At 46.5% G+C, this 26,622-nt stretch overlaps 1 protein-coding gene across 1 annotated transcript in view; it reads right to left on the reverse strand.

The window, feature by feature from the left end:
• Positions 1 to 12,060, reverse strand: part of pde6d (phosphodiesterase 6D, cGMP-specific, rod, delta) — a 74,768-nt gene extending 62,708 nt beyond the window's left edge. Inside the window, exon 1 of the mRNA XM_085990259.1 lies at positions 11,839 to 12,060. Coding sequence (XP_085846385.1) covers positions 11,839 to 11,888 — 50 coding nt within the window. The 5' untranslated portion in view covers positions 11,889 to 12,060. The remainder of the gene's footprint in view (positions 1 to 11,838) is intronic.
• Between the last annotated feature and the right edge of the window lie 14,562 nt (positions 12,061 to 26,622).

The following is a 26,622-nucleotide window of genomic DNA, read 5'->3' on the forward strand; positions in this document are numbered from 1 at the left end:
CATATTGCAAGCCACTGTCAGCATCTTCCAGTGTTAGAATTTCAAACCAACCAATGAAGCATATGTAGCCCATTTTGTATCAATAGCCATATTCAGGCTAAAAAGGTGCATGTAAATCTGAAGTTCAGATTGAGATTTGCGAAGGAAGTGCAATTAGCTGCTTAATCAGTTCTTGACTGCATTTTTCCAACCTCTGCAACAAAACTTTAAGTAGAAATACATCCACAGTCAGAAGCAATGAGCCTTTTATTTATGGTTGCTAGCGCTGGTAGGAAATGTAACTACCAATGTGGAGTTATTTAGCAGTACACCTAAAGTTGCTTGACAACAATAAAAACAACTTGCATTTATATACCGTCTTTAACATAGTAAAATGTCCCGAGGCTCTTCACAGGAGCGTTATTAAACAAAATTTGTCCACATAAGGAGATAGTTGCACAGGTGACTAAAAGCTTGGTCAAAGAGATAGGTTTTAAGGAGCGTCTTAAAAGGAGAGAGGTAGAGAGGCAGAGAGGTTTAGGGAGGGAATTCCAGAGATTAGGGCCTAGGCAGCTAAAGGCACAGCCGCCAGTGGCTGAGTGATTAAAATTGGGGATGAGCAAAAAGGCCAGAATTGGAGGAGCGCAGAGATCTCAGAGGGTTGTAGGAGGTTTCAGAGATGGGGAGGAGAAAGGCAATTGAGGGATCTGAAAATAAGTTTGAGAATTTTAAAACTGAGGCATTGCCAGACCACGAGCCAATGTAGGTCAGCGAGCACAGGGGTGATGGATGAACAGGACTTGGTGCGAGTTAGGATATGGGCAGCAGAGTTTTGGATAAGATCAAGTTTATGGAGGGTGGAAGATGGGGACCTGCCAGGAGAGTACTGGAATAGTCAAGATTAGAGGTAACAAAGGCATGGATGAGGGTTTTAGCAGCAGATGAGCTGAGGCAGGGGTGGAAGCAGGCAGTTTTACAGAGGTAGAAGTAGGAGGCCTTGCTGATGGAGCGGATGTGTGGTCGGAAGCTCATATCAGGATCAATGTGGTTGGAAGCTCATCAAATAGGATGCCAAGGTTGTGAACGGTCTGGTTCAGCCTCAGACAGTGGTCAGGGAGAGGGATGGAGTCAGTAACTAGGGAACGGAGTTTATGGCGGGGACTGAAGACAATGGCTTCGGTATTCCTAATATTTAGTTGAAGGATATTTCTGCTCATCAAGTACTGGATGTTGGACAAGCAGCGTGACAAATCAGAGACAGTGGAGAGGTTGAGAGAGGTGGTGGAGTGGTAGAGCTGGGTGTCGTCGGCGTACATGTGGAACCTGATGTGTATTCTGATGATGTCGCCAAGGGGCAGCATGTAGATGAGAAATAGGAAGAGGCCAAGGATAGATCCTTTGGGGACTCCAGAGGCAATGCTGCGGGAGCGGGGAGAGAAGCCATTGCAGGTGATTCTCTGGCTATGACTGGATCGATAAGAATGGAACCAGGCGAAGGCCGTCCCACCCAGCTAGATGACAGGAGAGGCATTGGAGAAGGATGGTGTGGTTAATTGTATCAAATGCTGCAGACAGGTCGAGAAGGATGAGGAGGGATAATTTACCACGGTCATAGTCACATAGAATGTAATTTGTGTAAGGGCCGTTTCAGTGCTGTGGCAGGGGCAGAAACCTGATCAGAAGGGTTCAAACATGGAGTTCCGGGAAAGATGGGTATGGATTTGGGAGGCGGCAACATGTGCAAGGACTTGAGAGAAAAAGGTGGTTGGATATGGGCTGGTAGCTTCCAAGGACATAGGGGTCAAGGGTGGGCTTTTTGAGGAGAGGAGTGGTGACAGCAGATTTGAAAGGGAGGGAGACAGTACCCAAGCAGAGGGAACTGTTAACAGAAGGGAAGTTGGGTGGTCAGCAGTTTGGTGGGAATAGGGTCAAGGGAGCAGGAGGTAGGTCTCGTAGACAAGGTGAGCTCGGAGAGGTCATGAGGGGAGATAGGAGAGAAACTAGAGAAAGATGCAAGTTCAGGGCTAGGGCAGGAGAGAACCTTAGGGGTAGTTTGGCTTGCTGGGCTAGGGAGGGAAGCGGCAGAGGCAACTGAATGGATGTTTACAATCTTAATGACAAAGAAGCCCATGAGCTCCTCGCACTTGTTGTTGGAGGGGAGGGTGGCAGAGACGGGGAGAGGGATTTAGGAAGACAGTTTGTAGTGAAGAGAAGCCAGGGGTTATCTTTGCACGCCAGGATGATCCTGGAATAGTGAGCAGTTTTGTCAGAGGAGGGCAGGACCTGATAGTGCTTTATGAGCTCCAGCCAGATCTGGCTAAGAATGGCTAAACCAGCTGTCCATCACAAACATTCAAGTCTACATCCCTTGGACAAGGGAGCAGAGATGAGGACTGTACCAGGAGAAACAACCAGGGTGAGAGAGAGTAATAGTTTTAACGGGGACAAGGGAATCAAAGGTGGAGGTGCGGGTGTGATTGAGCAGATAGGTAGCTGCAGAAATGTCATGGTGAATGGAGGGCCAAAGGCTAAGCAGCTGGGAATTTAAAAGTGCTATTGTAAGTGACCTGGGGGAAGAGTTTTTCCAGGAGAGGACACAGAAGTAGAGTTGGGAGGAGGAAGGGGGATGTGAGTGGCAAGGGATACTAGTAAGTGATCAGAGATGGCCTTAACTGTTAATGACATGATGGGAGCAGAGGGGCCGTGTGAGATGGCGAGGTCAAGGGGGTGACTGTAAATATGGGTATGGGAATATATATGGAGAGAAAGATTAAGAGAGGATAGGAGGGCAGTGAACTCAAAGAGGAGAGAGGGCATGATGAATTGAGATGAAGGTTGAAATCACCAAGGATGAGAAGTCGCTAGGTGCAGAGGCTGAGGGAAGAAAGCAGTGAAGATATCTTGGTGGGAAACTTGGTGAAGTAGTTGGGTGGGCAGTAGAGAATGAGGATTTTAAAGGAGACGAGAGCGGTGGAACAAGGCGAGATGCTCAAAAGGAGAAGGTGCCAAGGGAATAGGGGGATAGACCAAGGTGTGATTTGGTGAAAAGGGCCACACCGCCACCACGGTGGTCTGGACATGGCAAGTGGTGGAAGGTATAGTCAGGCGGGAAAGCTTCATTAAGAGCGAAGGTATCGTCACCAGTCAGCCAAGCTTCCGTCCAGGCCATGATGTTGATCCACAATAGGCTCTTGGATGGCAAGCGATCGGACATTCTGGCGGGAAATGCGGAGAGCGGTGGTGATAGCTGATACGCTGGCAGAGCCCACAAGGTCAGCACTGGGAGGGGTGAGTGAGATGGGAAAGGGACTGGCAAGATTATCCCCCAGCGAGCACGCTGAGCGGGAAGGTCGGGGAGAGAGTAGGATGGGGCAGTTGGGGTTGCTGCTCATAAGGAGGCAGCAACGAGTGCCTCGATGGGCCTTTCGCAGGATGCCAAGAGTGGCACAGAGGAAAGCTGCAGGCTTATCTAAGAGGCAATCAAGTCTAGGACGGTGGCAGGAGAGTAGGAAGGTCAAGGAGTGCTGAAGGGTTAGGGTAGGGATTTGGAGGGACAGAGTACTCAAGTGGGGAGAAATGAAAGGAGGCATGACGACAGGAGTGAGGGGCCGAGGAGGGGATAAAGAGAAAAGAAGAAATGATTAATGCAACAGAACCTACAGTAGCACCAATATACAATACAGGAAACTTTCTGGTATCCGGCACTGACGGGACCGAGCTGGTGCCATCCCATCAAAACTGCCGTATAAACCAGCGCTAATGTTAAAACATACGGAACTTCTCAGCTCCGCATGAAACAACAAACCCTGTTGCTTAGCAACAGCTTCAAAACAGTCAGCCGCAGTTTAAAAGCGTCTCTGTAGCTAAGCAACAGCTTCAGCTAGACGCTTGGGAGCCACGACTGGAAAAAAAAAGCAACGAGTAGTAAAAAAAACTTATAGGAAACGGCTCCTGAATTTTGCCAGTAGATAGAGCTTTCCGGACATTTAACCTCCGGTTAAACGAAAGTTTCCTGTATGTAGTTTTGTTCAAGACTGGTAATCATCGGCACAATTTTGGGAAATGTTCAAATTCTTGCCAGTGTCAGATTTAGACACCACTACCAAAAGCTAATCACTGAGAGTTGCACTTTTTTTTAAGTAAAACTCTCTAGACCAGAAAATAGCTGTTCAGTTTTAGATCTGGTGTAACCGACTGGAAGCTCTTCTCAGAGATATTATAGCTTTAATTCAGATTGCAACATATGCTTTCCTAATATAAACCACACTGAAACCTCATGGGCACTTTTATAGCTATGCCAACAGCAACATCCTGCTCCAGGAAACCAAATAACCGAACGCTTCTCTCATTTCCCTCCAGCCACCCAAGGTTCTGCTGTTTAACTGGGTATGGAGGGAGGGTGGGGTTGGGCGGGGCGGGGGGACACCATTAACTAACAGTACAGGAGAAACAAGTGTTAAATTTGAAATTTTGCTGTACTTTACTCGATTCAGAATGGTCTGTGATTAGTCTAAATTTAGAAGTTTGAAAAGTTACAGTCTATAGGCACATCAATACTCAAGGACTACAGACACCTTTTTTCACTGCCGTATTAGAAGTTAAATCATGTAGGACAATAGAACAGCCAAACAATTCCAAACCCTGTTCACATTTGGCTTCACACAGGAAGTACAGACTCCATTCACTGTTTCATACTTGACTTTCTTGTGCCAGTATTACAGAAGAGTGTGCCTACAGAAACAGGAAGAAGCCTCCCAATATGAGACTTTCTACCTGATAATATAGCTTGTTTTCAGTGGAATAACTAAATCCCTCCCTTTTACACAAAGGCTTTAATGGCAAAAGCTGAAATTTCTTCTGAAATACATCTGCATAAAAGAGACAATAGAATGATAGTGCACAGGGGAGTCCAAGCTTTAGTCTTCAAGAGTTGCAAAATAAGATTTAAGTGCAAATAGGTAGAGTTATCTAGGCTTCGAAGGTTGAATTGCCAGAGCCCAAGCCCTTGAGCTGCAGGTTGTACAACCCTGCTGTATGCCAACTTCTACCAATGCTTATATGTCAGTTTGGTTCAGTGCTAGCACTCTCATGAGAGTCAGAAGGCCGTAGATTCAGCCCCCATATACAACCTAGGCCAACACTTCAGTGCAGTACTATCGGAGTTGCTGTCTTTGAGATGAGATGTTAAACCGAGGTCCTGTCTGCCTGTTCAGGTGAGCGTAAAGGATCCACAACACTATTCTAAAAGCAGGGGAGTTTTCCTCATTATTCAAGCCAACATTTATCCCAAATTAGGTACCACATGTGTCTCCATAACAGTGACTATAGTTTTAATGTAATTAATTGGTTGTGAAGTGCTTTGGAGCATCTTGTGGACGTGAAATGTGCTATATAAATGCAAGTTTGTTCTTTCTTTTTCTAGGATTGAAATCCTGTTCAATCCCACAGTAGACAGCAGAGAACTGTCCTACTTTGATGTCATCTCTGTAAGATGGATCTTAATTCATCTTCCAAGCTATTATTTTACTAAAGGTAATCATTTTCAGCTCATTTTTGTTCATCATTATCATGTTTTTGTGTTAAGTAACTATTTAAAAAACTCAATCATTTTTATTAAGTGTTTAAAAAAAAACAAAAGACTTGAATTTATATCCTGCCTTTTACGACCCCTGGCCGTCCCAAAGCGCCTTACAGCCAATGAAGTACTTCTGAAGTGTAGTCACTGTTGTAATGTAAGAAATGCAGCAGCCAATTTGCACACAACAAGCTCCCACAAATAGCAATGTGATAATGACCAGATAATCTGAATTAGTAATGTTAATTGAGGGATAAATATTGGCCTGGACACCAGGGAAAACTCCCCTGCTCTTCTTCGATATAGTGCCATGGGATCTTTTATGTCTACCCGAGAGAGTAGATGGGCCTCGGTTTAACGTCTCATCCGAAAGACGGCACCTCTGACAGTGCAGCACTCCCTCAGTACTGCACTGGAGTGCTAAAGGGACTCTAGATAACTTGTTTCAGCTTCCTGGCCCCATTCCAAAGCTGATCTGGCCTCCCACTCCCTAATTTCCTTATTATCCCTCTGATAAAGGTGACTGTTCTGTTGAGCTTATTTCACAGGAGCAGTATGTCATGAAGTGGCTAGTCTTTGCATGAACCTAGAAATCGAGTTATCAATTTTGGGAGGGGACGAGTGCAAGCACTGCTACGCCTGACCATGTCTTCCACACATGCACACTTTCTAGCTGGGGTCATTGGAGAGCTACCTGGAGGAACGCTGACCAATTTTACCCTCCACGGTCTATAAATACCAAAACGAATTACAGTGCCCCACCAAAGATTGACAAACACAGCCAAAACAAAGGATCAAACTTGGAACATTATTTTCAGTGCCATGCACTTATCCTCTAAGCCATCTATGCAGGCTCTATTCCATTTTTGATGAATTTACCTTGTGCCCAAATCTTCGTAGATAGCTTTGAATTTCATCCTTTTCCTTTAAACATTCTACTTTCCCACATAACCATTGTGAACAGCAGAAATTTTAGAAGTGATTCCTGGGGTACTATCCTGGTACAGTTGATCAAATAAAACTATTACAATGATTACCACCCTTTGATTCCATTATTTATATAATTTATAGACAACGTATTGTTTCCACCTTCCATTCCAGTCACAAGTTTCTTGTGAGGCTTATCAAATACCTCCCGAAAGTCTCCAAATCAAACTAATGAGCAATCTACACATGTACCAACAAGTACACACCCTCTCCCCATAGAGAGGCAACCCACTTACCCAAGACCAGAGAATTGAGGTGTGGGTTGACAAAGCCAAGGCTTTGTGACTGCCCTCCCGCTCCCAAGTGTGTACAGATATACTGTTGGTGTTTTTAAACAGCAAAAACTGTACAGCTTACCAGTACTTCCTCTTGTTTGTCCAGCCAGTTTCATCCTACCAGTTGGGGATTTGGTTTGCAGGGTTATCTGGTTCCATTAGTGAGCCATGCTGCCTGGTCAATCTTCAACAGCATTCTGGAGCACTGCAGAACTAACTGGTTTAAATATCAGATAACTGAGCGTACTGCAAATAACTGACCTGGTTCTGAAATTCCAATGACAAGACATGTCATCTTCAAGCCACCTCAAACCAGAGGCCCTACTTACAAAGCACTTCACACAGTAACTGTTATGTAGGTAGTGGCCATTCTGCAACAGCAATGTCCCACAAACAGCACTGAAATGACTAACCAGTTATCTGGTTTTTTTTGGTGGCAGTGGTTGAGAGTGGAACGTTGGTCAAGGCACTGGGAGAACCTCCTGATTTGTTATGAACAGTGACAGAGGAATCTTTAATTTCACTTGAACCATCTGAATAGGCAGATGCAACTTTGGTTTACTATCTCTAAGAATGGCATTCCCTCAGTAATGCACTGAAGTATCAACCTAGATTACGTGCTCAGGTCCTAGAGTCAGATCTCTCTCCCTGCTGGCTAATGCAATGATATCACCAATGGCTACCATCCCCTGTGCATCTCACAAGGTATCCATTGGAAACAACAGGGCTACAAAGTCAAATGACCCAACAGTCACTCCAGAGCCACAGGACCCTAGGAAACCATTAACATCTGGAAATGCAACTTTCCCAGCATGGTTTGCTGTGGTCTCACGGAAGCAGCTTTAAGGCCAATCTAAAGTTATAGGCCCCCATATTTTCTATGGAGCTGCTCTAAGATGCTCCCTGTTGATGATGTCCCCAGAGCTGTCTAGGAGGGAGGTTTATTTTAAGAAGTCACACAAATTTTGCCCGAGTCCATATGTTCTTCTATAAAATTGGAAGACTAGTTCCTGCTAGACTTTCCTTCCCCTTTAAGAATTCTTGGAAGCATTCCATTTGGTTTAGTTGCCTTATAAATATTCAAGTGCTCCAATATTGAACACCATTTCACTACAAATCTCTTATTTTTTCCCCCATGTACCCTGATGCATTGCCTACTACTTCAAATACCAGAAATGACACCCGACTGGTTTCAATAATAAGAAAACACTGAAAATTTACCCCGCAAGGTTTATCTTTAAAAAATTTCAGATCACCATACCCCCAAAACAAATTGTATTATCCTTATGATCTCCTTTGATTTATTTTTCCTAATTTACACTTTTCATCCTATCTGTAATTTTAATTTTAATTTCTAATTACTCTTTTTATTATTTTTACAGTCCTCGTTTCACCATAGAGTCTCACCATAATTAGCTTTTTCTTACATTTTTTAATCCATTAGTAAGAATAAAAAATACAAGCACTATGTAACAAAACACTTCATCAAAGGTAGGACTCGCTGTGCTGCTGAACACCTAGTGATATAAATTACAGGACTTGCAGCCCAACTCTCCTATACATTTCCCTACTACCACTTTCCCACAGCACTCTCCCAGATACACAAAAGCAAAATACTGCGGATGCTGGAAATCTGAAATAAAAACAGAAAACGCTGGAAATACTCAGCAGGTCAGGCAGCATCTGTGGAGAGAGAAACAGAGTTAACGTTTCAGGTCGATGACCCTTCGTCAGAACTGGAAAAAGCTGGAGATGTAACAGATTTTAAGCAAGTGTTGGGCAGGGAAAGGGGGAGGGGAGGAAACAACAAAAGGGAAGGTCTGTGACAGGATGGAAGGCAGGAGAGATTAAGAGACATTAAGAGATGGTGCAAGGCAAAAGGAGATGGTAATGGGACAAGTTAAGAAACCAAAGATGGCTCTAGATGAAGTGTAAATGGCACTGGCAGAATGAAAGATAGCTGCCATGTAGGAGAGAGAAAAAAATAATATAAAATAAAATAAATGGAAAAAAAAGGACAGGGGCAGAGGTTATGGTCTGAAATTGTTGAACTCTATGTTGAGTCCAGAAGGCTATAAAGTGCCTAATCGAAAGATGAGGTGCTGTTCCTCGAGCTTACGTTGAGCTTCATTGGAACAGTGCAAGAGGCCGAGGACAGAGAGGTCTGAGTGGGAGTGGAGCGGAGAATTAAAGTGACAGGCGACCGGAAGCTCGGGGTCACCCTTACGGACTGAACGGAGGTGTTCCGCAAAGCGGTCACCCAATCTGCGTTGGGGTGATCTCCATTCATATATTTGACAGGTCTATCTGTCAAGTGTCTGAAGGGAGATTCCCTTCTTTGATTGGCTCCCCATGGCCCACGTGATCCCAGGGACGCTTGCGAACCGCATGTGCCCCTGGGATATGCAGGCCCTGCACACGTGGAGTTGGAGAGGCCCAGCATCGGAACTATACACACCTCGGGAGCACTCAGGTAAATGCATAGATTTTTTCCGATCGGAGGCTTCCGCAAGCGGGAAGCCTCCGATCGGAAATACGGCCCATTGACTTATATTTAAAAGTTCAAAATTTTAAATAATATTTCTCATGTCATTAAAATTGGCTTATATCTAATGTTTCTAGGAAATCTCTTATTTTATTAGCGACCCTACTGTAATAGAGGATTATTAAAATTATTCTGCACTTCTGTACACCCAATAAATTTGCTAGGTAGATTGGAATGACTACAAGTTTGCAAAGATATGTTTAGTGGAGCTGCTTTACATCTTGGAAACAAAGTATAATTTACAGTATTATTTTTTATGTTGTCATTTTAAGAATGGGGAAGGCACTCTACCACTATAACTTTTATTTAGCAATTAAAAAATCAGAAAGTATTGGTGAGAACTGGCAATGTGCTGTATGAAGGGAGTGAATGGAAAACAACAGTCCCCAATGATGGTATAGTTCAAATTATATAAAATTGTTTACAGGGGGATTGCCACTTATTAGACACACCAGTGAACTGATTTGTGTATTCTGTATTTTTTATATTTACATTTTGTGTTTTTCAGCTTTCCTTTTTCCACCAATTTTCTCTATCTCCTCCTCCTCTCCTAAAAGTGTTAAACTTAGTGGAATACAGTTTCCCAGATGCCCATTACCTTCCAGTATTGTGCCTTTGGGAATATTTAGCAGAGGTATCTTTGATTACCTAGTATAGCCTAACAACTGTTGCTAGTTCCACTTGTATATCATTTGTATTTTATTTAAGTCATATACCCATGCAATTTTTGTTGCAGCAAATGTAAAGCTATGCATCACATTCAAGACCCTTGCAAGAATGATAACTCTGTGACTGTATCAATTAATCAGAACATCCTCTGAAAGGCAATTCACATTGGCCCGTAATTTGTGGTACAAATAGGCTATCAGCTCTCACCTTTAATAAAAGTATAAATCGGACAACAACTTCCACCGACCGTACGTGCGCGGTTAAACACGAAAATCAGGAAGTTGCTGTCCAAGTTACCCTGCTCCTCCAGAAACTTTGCTATAACAATATCTCGCTGAAACTCGACATTGAAACACATGGAAGGACATGAAGTTGCGGTACTCACGTGAAAAATATCCACCGAACGCACCAGAAAAAGTTAGGGCTTGTCCATTCCAGTGCAAGTCAATTTTTAATGGTGTGATAAGTCTTAATTACTGCCAAACAACCTCTGTGGCACTGAAAATTAACTTTTACAAATGTGAAGTCTCATTCCTTCAGATAATAATTGTTGGAGATTAAAAAAAAATTAAATAAATTTTTTTAACTTTTTCTTTCTGTCTCTCTTAATCCCATCTTTCTTTCCCTCTCTTTATTTTGCTTTCTGTACATGAGTTAGCATTGAATTAACTATTCTAACTGACACTTCCTGGTTCAGACTGCTCTTCAATCTGATTATTTAAGAAGATACAGTTGCTTGCCCTGTTGACACAGGTCCCAAATCCCCTGTAGAGGGTGCCGTGCCAAAATGGCTTTCTTATCATAGCAAGCGCCAGTGCAAAAGCCCATAGAAAGTCTTTGGGCAAGTGTAATGAACGACTAGCACCATTTGTTCGCCGCTGACCAAAAAATCCGGGCCAATACAACATGTCTTTAGACATAAGTTTCAAACATGTGAAAGTCTTTTATCTTTCAAGAGATTTAACCACATTAGAACACAATTCTAACCTGGTTAGAGCAAAGTTAAAATAATGTACCAAACTGGAGAATATTAATTCCACAGTATTGTTAAATCATATAAAACCTTTTAATAATTACATCAGAAAACTATCAGAACCAAACTACTTATGCCAATATCTTGTTCCTTGAATTACGACAGTAAACTTGACCATTTGTCATTAATCAGGAGTGGCAATCATAAGTTTAAAAATGCAACATATTTGGATGTAATATACATTAGTTTGCAATCTGCATCATTTCTAATCATAAATGTCAGCCCTAACACATGGGTCGATCTTGACAGCTCTGAAATAGCAACTTAAAACAAAACATATGTAGAATGATATAGATGTCTGCCCTTATGTCTAACACATCATAACGACGATGGGAAAAGTACAAATTAATAATTTTGAATTGCGCTACGATTCAGATGTTTGTCACAAATCTACTCATATTACGACTTTAGTTAAGCATTAGATATTTTCCCCAAAGAATGATTATTTGGCCAAACAGAGCAATATAACGAACAGCCCTGCCGGCTTCCTATACTGACGCTGCCACTGCACTAAATCCCTGTCCTTGCAGCACAGGGCGGGATTTGGGAAATACTCCTCGGCCCTGTCCTGCGGAGTCACCTTCAGCGCCCTCGGCCGCTGTAAATTCCGCGTTTTATCCCCATGCCACTCGATCGGTTGCTGTGCGAGTTTAGATGCTTTTACCCGAACATATATTGCAGGCCCAGGCCTTGACTGTAGGGCCGCACTTACCCTGGGAACACGGAGCTGGCAGAGCGGGCAAATGGGATGAAATATTCGCACGGTAAAGGATACAGCTTAAAGCCCTTCAGAATCTCCATAGCCCTGTCTTCCTTTGAAGACATTGCAGTTCTTCCACTCTTTCTCTGATAAATCGGAACAAAGGGATTAAAGCGATGAGAAAAAAAACTGTAATGTCAATAAATTTAAAATCCAGCAACAAGCTGATTATCGCCACAGCAACGCTCCGCTCATCGCGGCCAACCCAACCTCATCCTCCAACAGCCAATGGGGAGGGGCAGTGACGGTCACAGCCAGACTGACAGACCAGTTGACCAATGAAACACGGGCACTCCTTTGAAGCAGCCAATTGGCGGCGCAACTTCGCTAATGTAGGCGGGAGCTGCAGCTGCGAAGTTTGGCTGCACTCGGTGACACCAGAATGGAGATGATTGGATAATTCCCCCGTCAATCACGCCTGGAGCCCGCACTGCTGTAAATGACTGGGATTGATTTTACACACATAATTTGTATGTAACCATTCTCCACTCATTTGCATTTTGCTAAAGCAATAATCAGTTTGTACTATGTAACTATCTTCCACTCACTGCAGTTTGCTGGAGCAATCACCCTGCTTTTACCAGGAGACAAAATCACCTTGCTTTGGTCATGATTTCTGTTTGCTGTAGTTCCTAGAGACTCTTTTTAAATAGACTCTGTGGACTGTATGCTGTAATGCACTATTTAAATAGACTCTGTGCTGAATAAATAGACTTTACTGCCCCGCCTCCAACTCATTGACTGACACAGTGCAACTCATTAATTGTCACAGTGGTGTCAATAGACACTCTGGTTCAGTTTGGCTGCTTCCGGAGGTTAGAAAAGGTGTCACCAGGATCGCAGCCAGCAGCCAGGCACCGGTGAGCCAGTCTGGACAAATAGTGCTTTCATTGTTGATGGAATAATTAGGAGCCAGATAAGATTTATGTGATGACAAAGCTGCAAGGCCATTCCCAACAGGGCATCTAGTTAGCTGAATCCTGAAGAACAAGGCCAAATGTTTTAAGGCTTAACTCTTAGAGTATATTTACATAACTGCATTCTTGGTACAAAGTGGTTTCGCTTTGTAATGACACTACAGTTAGAGTGTAAATGCAACCTAAATCTAGAGGAGAGAATGTCATCTCACTTTGCTCTGGAGTCAGATTGGGCCCTAACTCTAGACATAGGAACATAAGAAATAGGAGCAGGGTTAGGCCATATGGCCCCTCAAGCCTGCTCCACCATTCAATAAGATAATGGCTGATCTTCTACATCTACTCCACTTTCCCGCCCTATCCCCATATCCCTTGATTACCTTAGTACGTTGGTATGTTGGCCTTTGTAGCAAGAGGGTTCGAGTACAGGAACAAGGATGTCTTGCTACAGTTGTACAGGGCCTTGGTGAGACCGCACCTTGAGTATTGTGTGCAGTTTTGGTCACCTTACCTGAGGAAGGACGTTCTTGCCATGGAGGGAGTGCAGCGAAGATTCACCAGGCTGATACCTGGGATGGCAGGAATGATGTATGAGGAGAGATTGTGTCGATTGGGCTTATACTCACTGGAGTTTAGAAGATTGAGAGGGGATCTCATCGAAACCTATAAAATTCTGTCAGGTCTGGACAGACTAGATGCAGGAAGGATGTTTCTGATGGCCGGGGAGTCCAGAACCAGGGGTTATAGTCTAAGGATAAGGGGTAAGCCATTTAGGACTGAAATGAGGAGGAATTTCTTCACCCAGAGAGTGGTGAACCTGTGGAATTCTCTGCCACAGAAGGCGGTGGAGGCCAGTTCATTAAATATATTCAAGAAAGAGTTGGATATATTTCTTGAGGCTAAAGGGATCAAGGGATATGGGGAGAAGGCAGGGACAGGGTACTGAATTTGGATGATCAGCCATGATCTCATTGAATGGCGGAGCAGGCTCGAAGGGCCGAATGGCCTACTCCTGCTCCTATCTTCTATGTTTCTATGTTTACCCAAAAATCTATCAATCACAGTCTTGATTATACTCTGGGGTAGAGATTTCCAAAGATTCTCAACCCTCTGAGTGAATAAATTCCTCCTCATCTCAGTCCTAAATGGCCAACCCCTTATCCTGAGACGATGACCCCTGATTCTAGACTCTCCAGTCAGGGGAATCAGCCTCTCAAACATCTAAGTACACATACGGTACACAAGTCTCTGTGTCAGCTTTGGCTCCATGGTAGCTTTTGCCTCTGAGTCATAAGGTTGCGGGTTCAATCCTCACTGCAGGCCTTGAGCACATAATGTAGACTGACACGTCAGTGCAGTACTAAGGGAGTACTGCACTGGCAGAGGTACCGTCTTTCAGATGAGACATTAAACTGAGCCCCTCACAGGTTGAAGTAAAAGATTCCATGGCACTATTCAAAGTAGAGTAGGGGACTTCTGCTGGTATCCTGGCCAACGTTTATCCATCAACCAACATCACTAAAACAGAGGTAAAAACATAAAATGCTGGAACCTGATGAAAGGTCGTTGATCTGAAATGTTAACTCTATGTTTAGAGTCATAGGGCAGGATTTTCATTGAGCCATGGAGGCAGGATTGGAGGTGCGTGGGGGGTAAAATCGCAAAAACTGGCGTGCGGGACCCCCCACCCGCCTGGTTCCCGACTCTGAGCAATTTTAACTCAGGCGTGTCTGATGGTCCCGACTCCATCCCGTCTCCAGCAGGCGGGACTGGTCGTTAATGCCCTTAGTGTAAAGTCTGTGGGTTGTATAGCGAAGTAATACACAGACTACAAGAGTAACTTAAACAGGACTTTACTATTCGAAGGTCAGGGCGAATCTGCCCAATAAATTCTGCCACAGCACTTATATACCGGTGTGGTCACCGTCGGTATTACAGTATACAGCAGCCAGGATAAAGTAGTGCCACACCTAAAATAGTTCTCTTAAAGGTGGACGGTTACATACAATAGTTCTCTTAAAGGTAGAACAGTTACATACACTACAATCCTCCCTTTTTAGCTTACAACATACTTATTCCCCATTAACATAACATCATAACATATCCAACTTCATGTTACAACAGTTCACAGAGGTAGTCTCTGCGGAAACAGTTCACAGATTCAGTCTCTGCGGGAAACAGGTCACAGATTCAGTCTCTGATCTTCTTGACTCGGTCCGGACCACGCCTCCGTGGTGTAGTCGGGTCACCTTGCTAGAGGGACTCATCCCATAGTCCTTCCCTAGACTTAACAGCTTTACTTCCATCACTTCTGAACCAGCATTGCTGACTTTTTAAAACAAACAAAAAACAGTTGGATTGCCTTGGGAAATTTTCCTACTTTCCAACTGATTTGGCTCCGTTCGGGGGACCACGTGTGTGATCGGGTAGAGGTAATAATGGTTCAGATGGTTATCATCTTCTGCTTCGTCTTTTCCTTTTTTGCTTCTTGGAGACTCTCGGGGCTCCATTGTCAGCTGCCAGCTGTAACGCCACCATCTCCCTATATTCCTTAGACTTTAAGTGATTCATCCTGATTTCGGCACTTTGGGAGTTCTCGGCACAAGCTGGGCAGACCAGGTCCTCGTAATATTCAGTGTCACTCAACAGATCATGGTAATATTCGGTGTCGTCCTGAGCTAGGCCCGCGAGAGGGTCTTCTATTTCCTCCTTACCCAGCTGGACGTTAGCCGACTTTTGTTCCAAATCCCGACATCTGTCCTGAAGAGACTTCATCATGCGTTCAGATTCATCCCGCTTTTTCTGGGCTTCCTGCAAGTCTTTTACTAATGACCTCATTTGTGATTTCAATACTTCAACTTCATTCGGAGATTGATTGATCGGACTATTCAATCCCTCTACTGAAGTAGCTGTTTCAGCATTCTGTTGTTCTACATTGCCGTGCGTCAGCGTACTTTTGGCATCCAAGGGCTGTTCTGCTGCAGACTTCTCAGTCTGGGTTGCCACCTCAGCTCTTCCAATGACTTTTGAGAGCTCCCTTCCCTTTGAAGATTGAGGCTCGTATTTAAGTTTTTCCCATTTTAGAGTTTTATCCCTCAGCATATGAATGAGTTGGCTGACTGTTAACTCTTCTGCCATCATCCCTTTTCCATTAACTACAGGGCTGTTTGTAACCTTGCCCTGGAGGAGTTGGCTGACTGTTAACCCTTCTGTCCTCATCCCTTTTCCATTAGCTGCAGGGCTGTTTAGAACCTTGTCCTGGGGCTCCTTTGCTGCTTCTACTTCGCCATCATCCGCAGCCCCCATCATTCGAATTTCCACAAATGAATCGTCCGGTGATGCTGCACCCAACTTCAGTAGGAGCTCGGAAGTCATGTCGACCAACTCAGCTTTTTCTGCCTGCAACCTGCTAACCAGCGCCTTCAGTTGCGGCACATCTTGTTCCACCGGATTGGAGCACGCCCCTTCAGAAGTTGAATCAGCTTTGATTCGTTTGGCCTCCTCGTGCAGACGGTTTGTGTGCTCCTGCTCCCTTTTCTTCCCCAGCTGCTTCTGTTGTCTTTCCAGATTCTCCCATTCGGTATCATAGAACTTTTTCATTGCTTTCATCTCTTGCTCGAGACGGCAATTCAATTGTTCTAATTGCTGTCGTAATCTGAAATAAGTTTGCGTTCGAGCTCGATGTTCCTCAGTAATATATATGTCTGTAACTTGAACAGACTCAGAATTCTCTGTCAAGCTATGTTGTTGTTGTTCAGAGGAATTCTGTTCTGAAACTTTGTTCTCCTCTGGAGCATAAGCCTTTAGGCCCACATTCGTTCTACCAACCTTAGTCAGCAAGTTCTTTTTAGACTTGTCTTTCATGCTTGGGCTGGTCTTATCGTCATCCGTTTCAGAGTCTGAGCTGATTGTCTGCCCCGAGTCCTCACTCATTATTGCTTTGAGATAGTGCCATTCCATGTCTATTTTCTTGATCCACTCCCGTCCTAGAAGTGGTGGTCCTCCCTCAGGTAGTACGTATAAGTCCATTCCGGGGTGTTCTTTGCCCCTGTCTCTCACCTTGACTCTTATCTTTCCCATGGGGTATACTTTATGCCCCGTGTATGTCTGCAACACGAACCTGGTATCTCTCAAGGGTATATGTGAGAATAGCCGGTTGTAATCCCTTCGATTTATGACTGATAGGGCTGATCCAGTGTCCAATTCCATTCTCACTTGGACTCCGGCTATTTTTAGCATGACCCAGATAGTTTGTAGGTCAGCTTCCTTACTCACATTATGAATTCTCAGACTACCCAGTTCCTGGCCGCTTGGGTCTGAATCCGAATTCTGTTCATCTGAACTCTTCTCAACCACCTTGTGTACTTTGTTGTACTTTTCCTGTGATGGCTTTTTTTTTTGGTTGTTGGTCTTCTTCCCTGACCGGCATACTTTGGCTATGTGACCCAGTTTGCCACATTTCCTACAGTCCTGGTTTTTAAACCAGCATTGGTTCTGGTCGTGTGTTGTCTTCCCACAACGATAACATTTTGTTGCACCCGAAGTAATTTGATCCACACTGAGGACCGCTGCCTTCAGCTGCATTTCCGCAGTTCCTTTCACTGCGGCTTCGTGTGATGCTGCAATAAGGACAGCCCTATCCAGTGTAAGGTCGTTCTCTTCGAGCAGTCGCTTTTGCGTTCCTTCCTTCGACAACCCACACACGAACTTGTCTCGCAATGCCTCTGTCAGATTTCCTCCAAACTGGCAGTATTTCGCTAGCCTACGCAGTTCGACCAAGTATTCCGCGTTGCTTTCCTCTTTCCGTTGCGTTCTCGCATAAAATTTGAATCGTTCCGCCAACATCAGCGGTGTGGGGTTCAAGTGATCCTTCAGAACAGCAACAATATTATCGAAGGTTTGATCCGCCGGTTTAACTGGTGCTAGAAGATGCTTCAATAGCCCGTATGTCTTCGCCCCCATCGAGTTTAGCAAGGTTATAGCTTTATCATCATCCTCTATTTTATTGGCCTCACAATATATCTCAATGCGTTCTACATACGTGGCCCAATCTTCTACCTCGGAATCGAAATCGTTGATGTTACCACGCTTAGGCATCTTCACCTCCCTGATAAACAACAACGAAATATTTCTTTAACTCTTTTTTTTAAATCTTTTTTTTCAAGATGGCGGTTTCCCCGCGCTTATCTTCTTTCCCCCGCCCCTTTCAAAATGGCGGTTCCCGCTTCTGTCTTTTTCTCTGCCTACTGGCGGCTTCCCGCGGTTTCCCGCGCTTCTCTTCTTTCCCCGCCCACTTTCAAGATGGCGGTTCCCGCTTTTCTTCCCCTGGCGGGAGGGGTAAGCTTTTCCCTCGGGCAACGGCCGCTGGCTTTCGGGGTTCGCAGCCTGCGCTTCGGCTTCAGCGCGTTCCCTTCTCTCGGCTGGGCAACCGGCTCTGGGTACAACCCGTTGACGGTGAACAGTCTCAGCCGCTGGGCTGGATCTCGCTCAGTCTTCCTCGGGCTCTGTCTCTCCCGCTCGCACGGCTCTCGCTCGCTCTCTCTCGGGCTCTGTCTCTCCCGTTCGTGCGGCTCTCGCTCGGGCTCTGTCTCTCCCGCTCGCGCGGCTCTCAATCGCGCCTCCCAGCCCTCTCGCAGTACGGTGCTTCCCTCCCCGGCTGCGGCTGAGTTCTCCGCGATTTATTTATTTTATCTCTTCCCGCACCTTACGATCCCGGTCGCAGCGCTTCGTGGCCTCGGTCACTGTCCAACCTTTTTCACCCAATCGCTCCTCCCAGCCTCTCGCAGTCTGGTGCTTCCTCCCCGGCTGCGGCTGCGTTCTCCGCGGTTTATTTATTTTTATCTCTTCCCGCGCCTTACGATCCGGTCGCAGCGCTTCGTGGCCTCAGTCACTGTCTGGCCTTTTTCACCCCAATCGCGCCTCCCAGCTTCTCGCAGTCCGGTGCTTTCCTCCCCGGCTGTGGCTGAGTTCTCCGTGGCTTATTTATGTTTATATCTTCCCGCGCCTTACGATCCCGGTCGCAGCGCCTCGTGGTCGCGGTATATGTCCGGCCTTTTTCGCCGTCGCGGTCTAGTCGTCTCACGACGCTCCCCAGCCCGCTTGTACCGTGGCTTCTGCTCCACGCTGCCCCAGTCTCAGCGCCTCTGGGCCCGACTTCTGTCCGGCTCCTTTCCCCCTCGACCGTGGTCGAGTGCACCGCCCTTATCCTCCGTTTATTTGTTTCTATTTTCCCTTTACTCACAGTCACCGTGGCCGACTTGCTTCTCGTGTTGATCGGCTCACTCACCACTGTGGCAGAAGGGACAATCCGTGCCTGTTGCTGACGGAAGACTTCGTGTTTGAACTCTTCCTCCTTTCTTGGTCTGCAGACTCGAGTTTTCTCTCAGCAAAACGACGAGGGCGGGTGCCTCTTCTCGACGCTCGTTTACTTCTTCAGAAGTATTGTTGCCGCAGGGTAAGATCGAACTCGTCGCCACTGTAAAGTCTGTGGGTTGTATAGCGAAGTAATATACAGACTACAAGAGTAACTTAAACAGGACTTTACTATTCGAAGGTCAGGGCGAATCTGCCCAATAAATTCTGCCACAGCACTTATATACCGGTGTGGTCACCGTCGGTATTACAGTATACAGCAGCCAGGATAAAGTAGTGCCACACCTAAAATAGTTCTCTTAAAGGTGGACGGTTACATACAATAGTTCTCTTAAAGGTAGAACAGTTACATACACTACACTTAGCAAGCACTAAATTGCCTCTATAATCCTATTTTAAAAGGCCCTTGCGATTTTAACCCTTTCCCCACGTGAAACACGCCTGGTGGGAAACACGACGGTGAAACCTGGCGGGAGCACTATTGGATTGCTGACTATCAACTGCAGGTCAAACATTAAAGAGGAGATTTGATCAGCCATCATTTGCAGGTGGCAGGACTTAAGTGGTCTTAGGTCTGGGGCAACTTTTAGAAGGCTTAACCACACCTGTGGAAGGTTGGAGCCTGACACCCATCTCCAGTGTGACCTCCTGGGAAACCCTCTCGCCACCTTCCCTCAGCGCTTCCTCAACTAAGGCATATACCAGAAGCATGGGAGCCATTTATTTCCTTCCCATCTGGGCATTAGAAGAGCTCGAGCACCAGCCGCGGCACCAGCAGAACCAGGAACAACAGCAGCACCAGCAACAGCAGCAGCAGCAGGAGCGCCAGGCTGCTGCTCACCCACCTGAGGCAGCACAGGCCAGAAGGGGCCAGCGCCTGGAAGCCCGTTGGCGCAGGAGATACCCCCCAAACAGTGTCTACAGACACAGGGTCAGCTATCTCAACATGTCTGAGCAGCAGTGCCAAAGGCGGCTCCGACTTTCGCGAGAGGTAGTGGGTGACATCTGCGCAATGCTACAGCAAGACCTGCTGCCCAGAGGACCAGATGGACAAGCGTTACCAGTGGCCGCCAAAGTCACCACCGCACTCAACTTTTTTGCCTCAGGCTCATTCCAGGTATCAGTAGCAGACATCAGCGGCATCTCCCAGGCGGCCGCACACATCATGCAGGTAACCAATGCCCTCTTTGCCCTCGCGCACAATCACATCCATTTCACCAAGGATCGAGCAAGTGTCATGGCGCAAGCGGTTGGATTAGCTCATCTGGTAGGCTTGCCAAGGGTGCAGGGCATCGTTGACTGCACACATGTGGCCCTTAAGGCACCCCATCGCAATCCAGGTATTTTTGTCAACCGCAAGGGCTTCCACCCCCTTAACATTCAGCTGGTGTGTGACCACAAGAAGGAAATTTTGCATGTTTGTGCCAAGTACCCTGGCAGTTGCCATGACTCCTTCATACTGCGCCAGCCTAGTGTGCCTCCGCTATTCCAACTTAACGGATGGCTACTTGGAGACAAGGGCTATCCCCTGAAGACGTGGTTAATGATGCCGTTGAGGAGACCATCCAACGAAGCTGAGGAGAGCTACAACTCCAGCCACATGTACACCAGAGCCATAATCAAGCAAACCATCGATTTGCTGAAGATGCACTTCAGATGCCTGGATAGATCAGGTGGAGCCCTGCAGTACTCAGCAGCCAGGGTCTCCAGAATTGTCGTGGTTTGCTGCGCACTTCACAACATAGCACAGCGTCGTGGCTTGCAGATTCCTGAGGACCAAGTGGCTCCTCATATATCCTCCTCAGATGAGGAAGAGGAAGAGGAGGAGGAGGAGTGCGAAAACGAACAATCTGCAGAGGCCCATCAACCAGTGGCAGCATTACGCGAGTACATTGCTGCCTGGGATGCAAGGAACACACTCATCCTGGCCAGATTTGCTTAGCCTAGTCAATCAAACACTTTTGCCTCGCAGCTTCTTACCAGAGCATTGACAATGGCCAAGAACCAGAGGATTCCTAGCACTCTGACCACCATACTGACAGTTGCAAGTATTCCTAAGCCCTCAATGTGGAAGTCCCAATAGCGAAATGACAGATGCCACAACTGCAACATTTGCCATCAGAATCTTTATGTACAATAACGAAGTGATGGCATTTTTACAGTAAACACAAAATTGCACCCAAGTGACTACCCTTGTGACTATTTGTGCAGAATTTTCCTCTTACGTGTGCTCCTACATGGTGCCTCCCCTGTGGCTTCAGCAGATGTGGAGGTCCCTTGCTCACTTTGCTGCTGCCCCTGTCTCGACACCTTTGGCGGGCGTCCTCTGGGGTGGCGAGCCTGTGAGGGCTCATCAACAGTCTGCTGCTCCTGTGGCTGTGCAGGGGTTGAGACGCCTATCTCACTTGGGTGTGTACTCCGGTGGGGCTCTGACCGAGGGCTCTGCAGTGGCACGGAAGTGTGAGCGCTTGGAGAGGAGCCCTCACTTCCTTGAGGTCTGCCACCAACCTCCCTCTCATGGGTCAGGTCCCCCTCAGCCCCTGCAAGTGGCTGGAGAGCACCTTGCTGCACATCAGGGGGGCCATGGGGACACGTATCTGCAATGGCAGTCCTACTCAGAAGGACTTCCATGAAGGTCTGGTTTCTCTGTTCAATAGATGCCCATCGCTCCTCAAGAGATGTCATTCTATTCTGAACAATGACCATGTTTTCCATACCCTGGCGACTAAGCTCCTCCATGGCCGTAGCCATCCTCTCCTCTACCCTAGCCGTCCTCTCCTCTACGGTAGCCATCCTTTCCACGGAGGTTGCCATCCTTCCCATGGTGATGCGTTCATGCGCCATTGACTCCACAAAGGCTCTGGTCATGGTCGCTATGGACTCCTCCATTCGCTCCACACTCGCAGCAACCTTAGAGACAAAACCTGCCAGAGACTCCTGCATCTGTGCCTGGAGTTCCATCACCGCTGATCTCAAGATGGACCCAAAGGCAGAGGGTCAACATGCTGCTGAGCCGAGCCGGCAGAGTCCTGCGACCTCTGACTAGGACTCTCCACTGCTGTCCCTGTCTCCACAATCTGCTGATGCTCACTTGTGAGCTGTGATACCCAAGGTGACAACACTACTCTATGTCCCGAAGGTCCCACCGAGGTGTGAGTGTGTGAGCTGGTGCTGGGTGCGCAGATTTCTGGTGACGCTACGCCCTCAGAGGTTGCAGCTTCCTCTGAGGAGTCTGGCTGCTCAGCCTCTTCTTCCTGGCTAGGCAGGACGGATGCTTGTGATGGTCCTGTGGGGGAGTAAAGGAAAGAGTCAGAGATGTGATGCCAAGGCTACATGCACATTGCTTTTTGCAGATGCTCATAAGTCCATCTGTTAGAGCTTCACAATCATTATCAGCGACTCATGCAATGTCAAAGAGAGAGATGGGAAACTTTTCTGTCACCAGCTTGCTGTGTTGCATCCGTCTGTCCGTCCAACACATGCGCATCATTCTCGAGTCCCACTATTTTGAGTACCGCCTCCTCCCAGGTGGTCAGGTGGACTATTGAGGCTGTCCCTCCTCCTGTCCTCGCTCGCTCTCTTTTGTTGTGAGCTCTCTTTTCCTGCAATGAGGGAGACAAGTGGAGGTTGAGTGAGAATGAAGGAGTGAGTGTAGAGATTGCACAGCATAGATACTTAGAAGGAGACAAAGATGGAGTGAGGTGGCAAGACCAAGGGCCCTCCCTGTGTGTTGTCAGTTGTTTTCATAGCATCGCAGTGATAGGGAGTGTGAGGGCTGCATAGTCGAATAGTTATGTGAATGTGAGCATAGAGAGAGAGGGAATGGGTAAGGGTGCATGGATATCAGTGTCAAGTGGGATGTGGAGGAAGAGATTGCTAAAGCTAAGTGCTGGTGAGGAAAGGCAATGGGGGTCAGATTGAGGGTGATGGGAAATTCATACTCACTTTTCCAGTGCGCTGAAGGTCATGAAATCTTTTCCGGCACTGAATCCAGGTTCGTCGTGTGACTCCCAAGGAGTTGACCTCCTCAGCCACCTGTGTTGTGTATGTACCTTTAAGAGAATAACTGGTCTCAGACTGCAGTACCGGCAGTGACCACCCCTGTATAAAAGGCGCTAGAGAGCCTCTGTTGGTTAGTTTCGTTTATGCCTTTCGCCAGTAAAGACTTGTTTGTTTCTCTCCTGCTAGTCCGTGTCTCAATCATTCACGGACTTAACACTGGCGACGAGTTAGAAACGAATTTACCTGTAACTCAGCAGCAGCTCCGACGACGTGTTGAAGGTCGGAGCCAGAAGAAAGAAAAAAAAAATAGGCCATTGAAACTCGAGAAACGGGCGTCGACCGTCAATCATCGATTTCAAAACTTGCAGGAGAGACTGTCCAGAGCCAGGCTGGGTTCCTCGGTCCGTGGTTTCCTAGCTAATCGGGCTGGTGGCAGGTAGTGCTCTGATCCTTCCTGGGCTGCAACAGGGCCGGGCAGTGAGTCGGGAAGCAAGGAGAGAGAGAGAGGGTGGAGCATACAGGGCGCGGCCGGTGTTTCGAAGCTGGGCAGCGTTCGGACCTCAGAAGAGGGTGGGAAGTGTTCCAGAGGGTCCGCTCCACGACGGGAAAATAATAAAAGAAAAAGAATACGCGCAAGAAACCGTGGAAAGCAGCGCTAACAACAGCGGGGAAGAAGGAAAAGCGCGGGAGGCGCCATTTTGTTAAATCGGAGAAGAAGGCGAAGTGCGGGAGGCGCCATTTTAGATTTGCAAGATGCCAAAGACTGGCTGTATCACTGCTTTTGATAATACATTAGAGGACTGGACCACGTATAGAGTCATAGAGTCATAGAGTTATACAGCACGGATAGAGGCCCTTCGGCCCATCGTGTCCGCGCCGGCCATCAAGCCCTGTCTAATCTAATCCCATATTCCAGCATTTGATCCGTAGCCTTGTATGCTATGGCATTTCAAGTGCTCATCCAAATGCTTCTTGAATGTTGTGAGGGTTCCAGCCTCCACAACCCTTTCAGGCAGTGAGTTCCAGACTCCAACCACCCTCTGGGTGAAAAAGTTCTTTCTCAAATCCCCTCTAAACCTCCCGCCCTTTACCTTGAATCTATGCCCCCTAGTTATTGACCCTTCTACTAAGGGAAAAAGCTCCTTAGTATCCATCCTATCTATGCCCCTCATAATTTTGTACACCTCAATCATGTCCCCCCTCAGCCTCCTCTGCTCCAAGGAAAACAAACCCAATCTGCCCAGTCTCTCTTCATAGCTGAAGCGCTCCAGCCCTGGTAACATCCTGGTGAATCGCCTCTGCACCCTCTCCAAAGCTATCACATCCTTGCTGTAGTGTGGCGACCAGAACTGCACACAGTATTCCAGCTGTGGCCTAACCAGTGTTTTATACAGCTCCATCATAACCTCCTTGCTCTTATATTCTATGCCTCGGCTAATGAAGGCAAGTATCCCATATGCCTTTTTTACCTCCTTATCCACCTGTTCCGCCGCCTTCAGGGATCTGTGTACTTGCACACCCAGATCCCTCTGACCCTCCGTCTTGCCTAGGGTCTTACCATTCATTGTGTATTCCCTTGCCTTGTTAGTCCCCCCAAAGTGCATCACCTCGCACTTTTCCGGGTTAAATTCCATTTGCCACTGTTCCGCCCATCTGACCAACCCATCTATATCATCCTGCAGACTGAGACTACCCTCCTCGCTATTTACCACCCTACCAATTTTTGTATCATCCGCGAACTTACTGATCATACCTTTTACATTCATATCCAAGTCATTAATGTAGACCACAAACAGCAAGGGACCCAGCACCGATCCCTGTGGTACCCCACTGGCCACAGGCTTCCAGTCACAAAAACAACCTTCGACCATCACCCTCTGCCTTCTGCCACTAAGCCAGTTTTGGATCCAATGTGCCAAGGCACCCTGGATTCCATGGGCTCTTACCTTCTTGACCAGTCTCCTGTGCGGGACTTTATCGAAGGCCTTACTGAAATCCATGTATACCACATCCACTGCGTTACCCTCATCCACACACCTAGTCACCCCCTCAAAAAATTCAATCAAATTAGTCAGACATGATCTTCCCTTGACAAAGCCATGTTGACTATCCCTGATTAATCCTTGCCTCTCCAAGTGGAGACTAATTTTGTCCCTCAGAATTTTTTCCAATAATTTTCCTACCACTGATGTTAGGCTCACTGGCCTATAGTTCCCCGGTTTTTCCCTACTCCCCTTCTTGAATAATGGTACTACATTAGCGGTTTTCCAGTCCTCTGGCACATCCCCTGTGGCCAGAGAGGTTCTGAATATATGTGTTAGAGCCCCCACAATCTCTTCCTTTACCTCACACAGCAGCCTGGGATACATTTCGTCCGGGCCTGGGGATTTATCCATTTTTAGGCCAGCTAAAACCGCCAATACCTCCTCCCTCTCGATGTTAATATGTTCGAGCATATCACAGTCCCCCCGCCCTATTTCTATGTCTACATCGTCCCTCTCCATAGTGAAAACAGATGCAAAAAATTCATTTAGAACCCCTCCTACATCTTCCGGCTCCACACACAGATTGCCACTTTTGTCCCTAATGGGCCCTATTTTTTCCCTAGTTATCCTCTTACCCTTAATATACTTATAAAACATCTTAGGATGTGGAAAGAGTCGAGGTATATTTCTAGGCAAATGAAATAGCGGAGGGGAAAAAGGCATCAATATTGCTAAACGTAATGGGCGCTAGAACGTACGGCCTATTGCGGGATCTGATTACTCCAGCCAAACCGAAGGCGAAGAGTTTTAACGAAATTGTTGCTGTTCTACAGGAGCACTTAAACCCTGCACCGCTGTTGATAGCAGAAAGATTTAAATTCCACAGGAGAACTCAACACAAAGATGAGAGCAATGCTGAGTATCTTACGGAACTACGCAAGCTATCAAAGCACTGCCAGTTCGGAGCAGGACTGGCAGATACCCTACGGGACAAATTTGTCTGTGGACTCCTGAGTGAAGGAACACAGAAGAAGTTACTTGCAGAAAAAGAGCTGACGCTAGATAAGGCTTTCAGCGTGGCAGTATCGTATGAAGCAGCAGCCAGGGGAGCTGCAGAAATTCAACAAAAACCACAGGAATACGGCACCCACGAAATGACACGGGGATTTGCAAAATGATATCGTTGCGGCAGAACTAACCATGACCAGAAGGACTGCTGGTCCAAAGACAAAATATGCAGACAATGCGGGAAGATTGGACACATTGCACGAGTATGTAGGTCTGGGAAGAAGACCAGCAACAACAAAAAGGCTACTAAGGAACCGTACAAGAAAGTACAAAAGATGATGGACAGTAGTTCCGAAGACCAGATGAGCGATAGTGAATCCGAGAACAGGAGATTAAGCTGTCTCAAACTTCACAATGTAATCGCAAAAGAGGATCACCGAACCATTTGGGTCACCCTCACGATAGCAGGGTCCCAAGTTAAAATGGAATTCGATACAGGATCAGCGCTAACCGCC

Source organism: Somniosus microcephalus, chromosome 6 (genome assembly GCF_052327205.1).
Source record: "Somniosus microcephalus isolate GS21.2 chromosome 6, FLI_Smic_1.0, whole genome shotgun sequence".
NCBI lineage: Eukaryota > Metazoa > Chordata > Chondrichthyes > Squaliformes > Somniosidae > Somniosus > Somniosus microcephalus.